The following is a 10,221-nucleotide window of genomic DNA, read 5'->3' as shown; positions in this document are numbered from 1 at the left end:
GACAAACCCAAACCTGGAGTAGTTGTGCCCAGCACCTGGAAGCTGCCCTGCTCTCCACAAATAGAAACATAAGCGGCTTTGGCCACGCATTGTCTCCAGCCTCACACTGCCCATGGATCACTCGTCTTTCCCTGCCCAGCAGGAATGTGTCTCCTTCCTCAGAACACGTGCCACCCTCTCCGGGCAGTGCCTTGCTCCAGCCTGTCCCCAAGCTCTTCAAACCAAGTGAGAGATTTTGTGTTAAAGCTTATTTGCCACACAAAGGAAACGTGACTGGCCCAGGGGATTTCTGAACCCAGACTGGTTCACGTAACTCCAAGTGGGATGATCCTGTTATATACACAGTGCTGGGCTGATGGGGAGCAGCCCAGTGTGTGAGAATTGGTGAGGAAAAGGAAACGTGGAGTAGAAAAACATTTTAAAACCTTCATCTTCTTCCACAGAAAGGAGAGGGATAGGGAAAAAAAACACACAAGAAGAGAGGTAGAGTGTGCCAGTGTACACTGTATTTTCACTCCGTGGCAGGGAGACACAGGGTAAAGACTGTGCTAAGCAGTGACACCCCCAGAGTGAGCTGGGATGCTGAGTCCTTTTGTCCCCTCTCAGCCCTTTCCCCTCAAGCCACTTCATTTGCAGCCATTTATTAAAAGCTCGTGTTAGTAAGAGCCTCTGCTGCCGGGTGAGAGCATTACACCGGGCTCTGCAGCACAACTTGGCATTCCTAACAGATGCCCGAGTCCTAAAAGGTGCCTGAAAACCCCGGATCTGTGGGAAGTTACCATCACACAGCATCCTCCTGCCGGCCACTCACGCTCTCCCACGCTCATTTATGGGCACTTAAATTATCTGGGGATGAAACAATATGGAAAAAGCCCCAGTTGTAAGGAGAGGCTGGGGCTGTCCCCGACCTGGACCCCACAGTGGTCACCTGCCAGCCAGCCAGGTCTCAGCATGGACAATCTCCTCAGGGAGGGCTCATCAGTGCAGGGTTTGGTTTTTATTGACCATCACCATCATCCTTTGCTCCAAGGAGTCTGCCTGGAGTCTTGCTGCTGGTGTTCCCATAGGAGATAGCACAGAGAACTCAGTGTCCTGTGACTGGTGGGATGTTGGGGGCTGCAGCACCAGAGGGACTGGAAACACCCTGTGGTGCCAGGATGTCTGGAAGAGCAGTGGGGAAACCATGCTGTTCTGCCCCCTTCTCATCTCAGTGGTGCCTCAGGGAGCTGTGAGACCTGTCGAGACTTCTCTGAGCAGCTTCCAGTTGTCCGACCACATCATCCAAAAGTGTTTGGGGAGCAGATCCTGGTCCATGAGCACCTCCTCTGCTGTGCAGGGCCCAGGATCTTGAGCCACAAGAAAAGCCTGGATGCTCTGTTAGTGCAGCCCCTCCCTGCAAGGTACTGAAACAGCCACGTTCACCCTCCACTTGCTCCGTGGGCTTGGAACTGCCCCTCCTCCCAGGCTAGTCCTCCTTCTCCCGCCGCACGTCCCGTCTGGATTTGAAGAAGTCACTCCGCAGCAGGCGGTAGAAGAGGATGATGTTCATGGGGGTCATGATTGCCATGCCCACCGTGCCCACGGCGTAGGTGGCCGGGGGCACGTTCTGGCGATTGAGGAAGAGCCAGCGGGTCATCCAGGCCAGCGTGGCGATGCGGAACACCACGTAGGTGCCCAGGTTGATGAGGCTGTTGAGGCGGTAGCAGGTGGTGTGCACCAGGTTGGCCATGAGCAGGATCTGCCGCAGGTGGAGGAAGATGGAGTTGATCTCCACCAGTAAAGCCACGAGGGCAAAGCCAACGTACTGGTGGAGCAGCACAGCAATACCAAAGCAGATGATCACCTGGGAAGGAGGGAGAAGAGAGGCTGAGCCCAGGGGCTGGTTGCTCTCAGCTGCTGCAAGCTGGAACCCTCCACACTTGGGCACAGCGTGGAGCAGAGGTAGAAAGGATCATCACAGCAGTGCCAAACCACCGGTCATCCCTGCAGCACTGAAGCCTCTGGCACCTCCTCACCATTGCATGAAACCTGAGTGGGTTTTTTTGTTCCAGTGGGAAGAGAAGGAAACAGCTCTCTAAGCCCCAGGCTGGCTGAGGAGACAAAGCAGCCTGACCTAACCCTGCTGTTGTGGCCTGGGAAATGCAGCCGGTTGTGGCCCGGCAGGTTTTTCCAAACACAGTGAATGGACAGGAAGGGAGAGCGTAGCCCAGGGCTATGGCTGCTGCTGGCTCAGGGATTCTCTCCAGAACAGGCACCCTGCAGGGATTAGGTGGCTTTGGTGTATCAGAGAGCCCCCTGAAGCACCCTGGGGCTGCTGGGTGCTGCAGGAGAGGACTGGGCTGTTTGGGACAGGATTCCTGCCCCGCACCCTCCCTGCCAGGCAGAGGGACAGGCTCTGCCTGCCCACGCTTCAGCACACTCAGTCCTTTCTTTGGTTTATGCCATTAATGCTGTTCTCTGTATGGGCTCTGTAATGAGATTATCTGCTCCCCGCTCGTTAAGTCACTGTCTTGGCTTGAATTAGCTCTATTGTGGAGATGAACTTTTGGCTCACCAGCAGCAGCCAGCAGAGCCCCAGGGCTCACTGACAGCAGGTCTGACTACCCCATCTCATCCCAGGTGAGTGCCAGCACTGTCCCTGTCCCCCTCCCCAGACCCTGCACACCCTTGAGCCTCCTCTGAACCCTGCAGCATCTCCGCTGCTCAGCTCTGGGCTGTGCCACCCCCCTGCCCTGCAGCACCCAGTCTCAGCATCACAGAATTGTTTTGGTTGGGAAAAACACTCCAGCACCTGGACATCAGAGGTGATCAGAGAGAAACCCACAGAAATCTCAGCAAGACAGGCAGAAGGCACTGGAGCAGGGGTCCTGCATCACAGCTGCTCCAGGCACACCAGCCACAGGTGGGAGGAAAGCACCCTGGGGAGTGAGAGGTGGATGGAGGGGGTGTGCAGGTGCTCAGGAGGGCAAGAGCCACAGGAGGTGAGATGTTCACCCGTGCCAGAGGGGACTCCTGGGTCACTGCTGTCAGTGACACTATTGTGGATCAGCCCAGCCCTCTGCCCTCATACTCCACGTACACATGCTGTTTTCCTAGTCCATTTTTGGATGCCTTTCTGTAGACCATCTATGAGTACAGAGTCCTGCAGGACCAAGAGGAGCTCCAGGCCCTGCTGTCTGGGCTCCTCTCCCCAGGAAATAAAATCAGACTTAATATCAGGCAGCAAACACCCACACAAACAACAGTGGGAGCCTCACTCGTGTCCCCCATCCCCAGCCCCCCTGGTGGTACCTGTGCTGTGCACTCACCACAGAGTGATGAAAGAGCAGCTCCCAGGACTGATGAAGTTTCTGATTGCACAACATGTCCACAAAGTCTTCAAGGAAATAGCCTGGGATTGGAGAGTCCGTGAACAAAAAGGCTATCAGGAACGGTTATGCCAATGAACCCCCCTGCCCCAGTGGGCTCTGCACCTAACTGGGCTGGGCAGCCCCCCCAGGGAAGTGATGGTCACATCCGTGTGGGTGGGGAGTCACACACAGGAAAAGAAGGAAATTGGTGTGGTTTGGATCCCTCTTGCAATCACTTTGTAGGACGTGCTTCCAGGAAGAGGCACCAACTCCACCAACCCCATGTGGGCACTTTTGGGACGCCCCAAGCCCCAGCTCCCCCCGAGGACGGTGGAGGGCAGCCCGGTGCCCAGTATCTCCTGGCTGCGGGTGCCGTGGGACAGAAAGGAGCCACTGTCCTTTGCCAAGAATAGGGCGATTGTTCGAGGTGCCTGAGACATCGCGACATGGCTCGAGGGGCTGGTGTCAGGCACCGACGAGCCCGTGAAGACCCCCCGGGGGACAGAGCAGGGGACAGTCCATCGCCACACCTCACCTACAGACACGGCGACCAGGCTGTGCGCCCCGGGCGGGTGTGTGCCCACCAGGTCGTTGGACATCTCGGGGTGGAGGTAGAACCTGTAGGGAGAGAGGTTGTGAGTGTCGGGCAGCGCCTCTGCTTCCCCATTTCCCTCCCGGCGTCCTCAATACCCACCTGGTGCTGCCGACCCTCCCCGGAGGCCTCCTGTTGCCCAGCTCCACCCACAGCCACCCCTCTCCTCCTGTTTTCCCCATTCCCTGGTGCCTCCCTCTCCCTCGGACTTTCCTCCCTCTCTCAGTGCCCCCCGGTCTGCAGCTCCTCACACTCCCCAGGGTCCCCAACACCCCCATTTCCTTTAGGTTCCCGTCGGGGTCCCTCGACGTCCCCGTTCCCTCCCAGTGTCCCGGTGTCCCCGCGGGGCTCGGCGGTGCCGCTCACCCGGCCAGCGCCCCGCCGCCGCTGAGCACGCTGTGTGCCAGCGATGTCCAGATGTTGCGCCACTTCCAGCGGTTGCGCCGGGCCGAGGGCGGCGGCGGCACGAGCCGCTCCAGCCCCCGGTTCAGCAGGCGGAAAGCGGCGAAGGAACCGGCCACCACCAGCAGCCCCGGGCTGAAAGCCATGGGCATCCACCGGCCCGCCGGGCTCCCATGGGACCGGCCTCGCTGCCCGACGGGCTCCGCCTCGCCCAGCCCCGGGGCCCGCCCTGGGCACCGGCACCGCCCCGGGCACCGGCACCGCCCCGCCGGCACCGCCCTGCACCGGCCGCGCTTCTCGTCGGGGAGCGGGAGAACGGGAATTGAGCCCCCGGAGAGGGATCCGCCTTCCCCGGCATCGCACGGCAGAAGCGGCGCTAGCCCGGAGCGGCTGAGAGCGTGCCATGGAGCGGGGAACGCGTGTCCCGTCGCTGTGCGGGAACCGGGGGCACTTCCCTCGTTCCCGGAGCTTTCTCCTCCACCTTGGTGGCACCGGGTGGCCGAACGCCTCTCCCGTGAGGTGCTGCGGCTGGCGGTCCTTCACCCCAAAGCATCCCCGGCAGGTGATGCCCGTCACCGCTTCCTTGGGCAGGAGCTCTCCGAGCCGCTGCTCACCCCGGGTCAGGACCCCTCCAACCACAGCACTGGGGCTGAGCGCACATCAAGCACGGAAAAAGATCTGATTGCCTTGCCGAAAAACGCTCTGCCCACAGCACTGTTACCCCTCATCCCCCTGTCCCATGTCTGGTCCCGAGAGGAGCTTCCCGATGTCTGGGATACCCCAGCCCTGTTCTCTGGAGGTTGTGGCAATTCACAATCCCTTAGCCACAATTTTAGTTCTACCCTACAACTGCTTTTCCAGCTTCCCGTAATTTGATCGTTCCCTTGTTGCTTTTTGATGTCTCCAGCAGAAGCTGCTGCACAGCCCTCGCTTCCCCTTCTGCCGCCAGGCTGAGTCACCGTGTACACACCGATTAATGTCAAACTCCACCTCTCCTTTGAGGTATTAATTTTGGATGAAATCTTCTACTTCCTCTTCGCTGAAACAGAAGCGTGTGGAGCCTGAGCTCTTAGTTGCTGTCCTGGCTTTGGGGTGATGGACACAAAAACATTAAATACACACTGATGGAAGGGACGCTGTGTGATTAAATCAAATTGGGAGACGGATGAGGTTCTTTTCCAACCTAAACGATTCTGTATTTCTATGATAGTCCCAACTGATAGAAAAGCATCTCTTCATGCTGAACAAATTTGCTTAAAAGCCAGGCAAGACAATGTACTTTCATAACAGTTACGTGGCAGGGAGACACTGCCTGAAGTAATAGGCAGTCCTGAGTGCTCAGGGGATTTAAAATAATCTCGTGTATTAGGACTGCAAGGATCACACAGGCTAATCTGTTACTGAGAAGACCAAATGCAAAGACATTTTTGTTCAGCATAAGATGTGCTGAGGAAAGAGAGACATGCCTTGGAGACGTGCTGGGCTGCTCAGGGCACTGAGGAGAAAAATCATTTAACAATTAATTGAGTATAAAATTGCACAGAGCCGGTTTCTGAATGAGAAGCTATCTGCGGTGTTTTAGCCTCAAAAAAATCTTGACTGCCCCTTTCCCTGGTGAGAACTCTGCCCTTCACCTGCCTGAAGGGAAAATCCCAGACCATGGAATGCCTGCAAGTCCAGCCCCGTTTCCCTAAGGGCTTCTCCATTTGTGGTGAGTTTATCCTAAAGATGATCATTCAGCCGGGCTCGGGGACAGGAATAGTTAAAATGTTTCTGGAGGCTGGAGAGCTTTTACCTACCACTTCTGCATGGGAGGAATTTAAGCCGTGATTAGTTGAGCCTCTGGTTCAAGGACTTTGATCCCATTGCTAGAGCACTACCCACAGTTACATATAAACTACTTTTTGGGTCATTTTATCCCAGATTTTATTTAATTTTACCAGGGCTTCCCATTGAGCTGTAGTTTCTTACAACCCCGATTCCAGCCTTTTCTCCTTGTCTTCCTTCCTCTGCAGCAATGGCATTAACCGGGGGCGGTTTTGGAACCGGAGACTTCCAAGCCCAGTTACAAACAAGTCCCCTGACACCAGATCAGGCCAAATATTCAACCACACGCCGCAGGCTCGGGGGCCAGGCGTGTCCCAAAAGAACCCGAACACAAGAGCAGGGACGGGAGCTCTCGGCCGCAGCTGCCACAAGAGGTCCCTGCACGCCCGCTGGAGGACTGGGAGCCCTGGAAGAATCTGATGGGATTCCTCATTCCCACCTTATTTGGAGATACTGCCTTTTTCACCCAGATTTCCAGAAGTTTTCCGTCTGTCCCCAAACGACCTCATTTTCTGCGGAGAGGCAGCTGAGCCTGGTGCTCCCAGCAGGGCAGGGGACTCCTTGCAGATACCAGCAAGGACGTGCCCAGGTCCATCCCATAATGCCACTGGCACCACAGCTAATCCCATGGTGTAGGGGCTTTCCAGAGGCAGTCGGGGTGTAAATCGAGAGGACAGAATTTTATTCAATAGCTAGACAATCGTTTTTGTCTCCCTTTCCCAGGCTGCAGTTTCTCTGCAGCACATCCGAGAGACACAACCCATCTTCCACAATAAAAAGCTGGCAGTCTAGTGATAATCCACCGCAGGGATTCTGCCAGCTGAACTCTGTCCCCCTCCAGATGCTCCCCAGCTACTCCTGGGTGGGGGTTTGGGTGTGCTTCTGCACTTCCACCATCCCTTATTTAAGGAGGAGCCCACTCTGCTCCCAGATGCCACAGAGGACTCACCAGCGCCAGCAGATGTGGGAGCCAGGCACAAGTTATGCTCCTGTTTTTGGAAATCTTCCCTCCCTTAATCTGCCTCTCCACATCCAAGGAGTCATAAAACCCATCTGCTCACCTAATGCCAGACCTGGCTCACACCTGAAGAAATCTGAGCAAAAGCTCAAAACAAATCAAGAAGCTTGGCTTCCAAACTTTAATTAGCTGTTGTCTCCATCCCTCTCTAAACTGTGTCACCACTCTTTCTGCTTAGGACATAAGAAGTCAAATGATGTAGGAATGCTTTATATATCCACATCTCCATTCAGGAAGTCTGGAGCTCCACACTTATGAAAGGATCTACTGTGCAAAATGCAGGTTCTGCATGGCAAAGCATGCCCAGGCATTGCAGAGTTAGCTGTGGAGAGAGCTGAAATCAATTCAAACTTGAGCATCCACCCTTTCCAGCCAGGAACACCTTCCTGATGGGAAAGCTAGATATTGTCCAGGTAGAACTTGCTGTGGACACGGGAGAAAGGGATTTCAGTCTCTGAGTGTGGTGAGCAGCTCCAGAATTTAAGGCAAGAGATGCCAAAATGTGCAGCACTTTACCACTGACCACTGGACTTGAAATCATCTGTCAGAGGAAATCATCTGCACTTGCACCACTGCCTGCCCATTTACCCTGCCCAGATCTGCAAGCTCTCACTCCTGAGAGAAGGGTTTTCCTTCCATCCCACAGTGTTTTGACCAGCCCTGCAGGTGTTCTGCTGCCCAGGCTGCTCATCCTTCCTGAGATTATTCCTGGAGCACAATGTCTCCTGGGAGCTTCACAGAACCAGCATGTTCTGGTGCCAGATACCAGTTGCAGACTGGGCACAGCAGCTGCCTTCTGCAGCCTGTGGGAATGCTCCCAAACCACCCAGGCAAAGCCTGCTTTGCCCACATGATAAATGGCCCCAGGGCAGGTTGATCTGGATGCTCTTCTTCTGGCCTTCTTCCTTTTTCCCAGGACTGAAAGGACATGTTTTTCCCTCAGGACTTGGCACAAGGGATTTGTTGGAGAAACCTGTGTTGACAGCAGGGTGTCCCTAAGGATGCTGCAGGCTCAGCTGTTTCTCAAGGGCTTGAGCTGGACCAGCTGTCATGAACCAGTGGCACGAAGGATGTGCTCTCTCCTCACTCCAGCTGCACAGGTATGCATGAACAAAATTCCACTGAATGGCAAATCCCCTTCAAGTACACAGCAGCAGGTCTCCTCTGCTTTCAGCAGCTGCCATGCCCCAAATGTTTCTACTTTCTGAACTGTTGATGTGCTGTTATTAGTAAGGTTTCAAGTTCCTTCTTTCTTTTCCTAGTGTTCACTGTGAAGTGGTGCCAGGTGTCTGCAAGGCCTGTATCCCATCTCTCACCATCACCAGACATGAATGCTTAGGAAGAAAATGTGAAACACCACATATAATTATTCTTACCCTGTAAGCAAATTCATTCTTACTAAATATTTCCTTTTCCTTGTCTTCTTCCCTTGTGGGATAAACATTTTTTTCCCTGTCTAATTCACCAGTCTCAAGCTTAAGTAATTTTTGATGAATATGCATTTGCATTATGATTATGATGCATTTATGACTACATGTGTTTTTTTTGCATTTCAGACAGGTTAAGAATGAGTCCTCCAAGGTGGAAGCACGTCCACTACACCCAGTTCAGCATCACACCCTCTGTGCCCACTCAATTCCTCTTATTTTACAAATACAAGCACAGGAGCTTCCCCACTGCATCTCCTGCTGCTGCCTGCTCTGTGGCTTGGAACAGGTTAGGTTCCCTCCTGAATTCTCTCGTTATTAATATCACAAACCAAGCTGTTCCAAGAGCAGTGCCCCATTAATCACTTCAGCTCTGCTGCAGGTTTCACCTCACTTCCTCTTCCTGCAACTGAGCAGTTTTCCTATGATTTGACTCCATGGGTGCTGCTTGTTAAAATCAGTGGGTCTGGTAGAGCAGGGAAAGGGCCTGAGCTGGGCGAGCCAGGAAAAAGGTAGGAAAAAGATGAATCCACACAGCCATGGCATGAAAAATTGTGCTACTCCAGCTGATGGTGGTGGGAACTCAAAAGCAAGAAAGTTACACCCTTTAAATCTTTGCCTCTAAACTTGAGTTTTCTGGAGGACCAGCAGCACTGGGGAGACACAGCAGAAGTGAAGGTATCAAATAAAATCCAAGGTCAGCTCAGCAGCTCGTGTGAGTCAGCACCAACGTGGGTGGCAGATTTGCTCTGAGATGTCTGATGCCCACCTGGGCTCTGTTTGTGGTTGAGGGCACCACTTCCTTTTCCTCTCCTCCTTTCTACGTTTAATCCTGACTTGTGCTGCAAGCAAAGGTCCACAAACCTCTGAATAACCACCTCTGGTTTGCCTAAAAAGGTTCAAAAGATGTTTACAGAGCATCTTCCTGAAAATCTGCCTCCAATCCCATCCCAGTCCCTTGAGGGCATCTTGTGTGTTCCTGACATCCTGCAGCCAACTCCCACCTTCTCTCTGACATCCAAAGCCCTTTTCTACTTTGCATCCTTTATCTATCACCTTTTTAATATCCATTCTGCCATCTTTACTTCTGTCAGGCATTTTGTTTTGCCCTTCTCTTTGCACTTCACAAAAGCCTTTCCTGGGTGCAGCATCCAGCATCATCCAGCAGTCGAATCTGCTGCTCAGCCCTGCAGTGCAAATGTCCCTGCACAGGATCAAGCTTCACTTGCCTGATCCCAAAGCTGCACACCTCTGTGCCTGCCCCTTTGCCTGTTCACTGCAGATTTCCATCCGTGAGCAAACGTTTTCCAGCGATTTCTGCTGAGTCAGAGAACGCTCCGCGAGGGCTGCTGCTCCTCCACGTGGGAATGTGCTTCTGGGGAATAATTACAGAGAGTTTAAATACGGACATTTGGCAGTCAAATTGATTCACATTCAGGCTCCTGGCCAGGAGGGCAGAGCCCAGAAGCTGCTCATTGGTGCTGTGAGAAAATCCCTCGTTCCTGTGTCCATCGTGGGTGTGCAGAGCCCGTGGGCCAGGATTGTCCGGACAATGGGCAGTGTCCCAGCATTCTGCTCTGAAGGAAGGGGTGCTCATGGCTTGGA

General features: G+C 54.0%; 1 protein-coding gene across 1 annotated transcript; it reads right to left on the bottom strand.

Moving 5' to 3' along the window:
* Nucleotides 1-470: 470 nt before the first annotated feature.
* On the bottom strand, nucleotides 471-4,574 carry TLCD2 (TLC domain containing 2). The gene is made up of 4 exons (XM_058854722.1): nucleotides 4,309-4,574; nucleotides 3,886-3,968; nucleotides 3,309-3,391; nucleotides 471-1,843 (listed from the first exon to the last, which is right to left on the bottom strand). Exons 1-4 carry the CDS (start codon nucleotides 4,494-4,496, stop codon nucleotides 1,466-1,468), a joined length of 732 nt encoding a protein of 243 aa, XP_058710705.1. The 5' UTR covers nucleotides 4,497-4,574; the 3' UTR covers nucleotides 471-1,465.
* Nucleotides 4,575-10,221: the final 5,647 nt, after the last annotated feature.

Source organism: Poecile atricapillus, chromosome 21 (assembly GCF_030490865.1).
Source record: "Poecile atricapillus isolate bPoeAtr1 chromosome 21, bPoeAtr1.hap1, whole genome shotgun sequence".
Lineage (NCBI taxonomy): Eukaryota > Metazoa > Chordata > Aves > Passeriformes > Paridae > Poecile > Poecile atricapillus.
Note: the sequence above shows the minus strand (reverse complement) of the source record. Positions and strands in the feature narration are given on the sequence as shown.

Coding starts and splice junctions, on each gene's coding strand:
- TLCD2 (XM_058854722.1), bottom strand. CDS start 4,496: ATGCCCATGGCTTTCAGCCCGGGGCTGCTGGTGGTGGCCGGTTCCTTC. Junction 3,969..4,308: donor GGCGGCGGGGCGCTGGCCGG/GTGAGCGGCACC, acceptor CTCTCCCTACAG/GTTCTACCTCCACCCCGAGA. Junction 3,392..3,885: donor CCTGGTCGCCGTGTCTGTAG/GTGAGGTGTGGC, acceptor CTCCAATCCCAG/GCTATTTCCTTGAAGACTTT.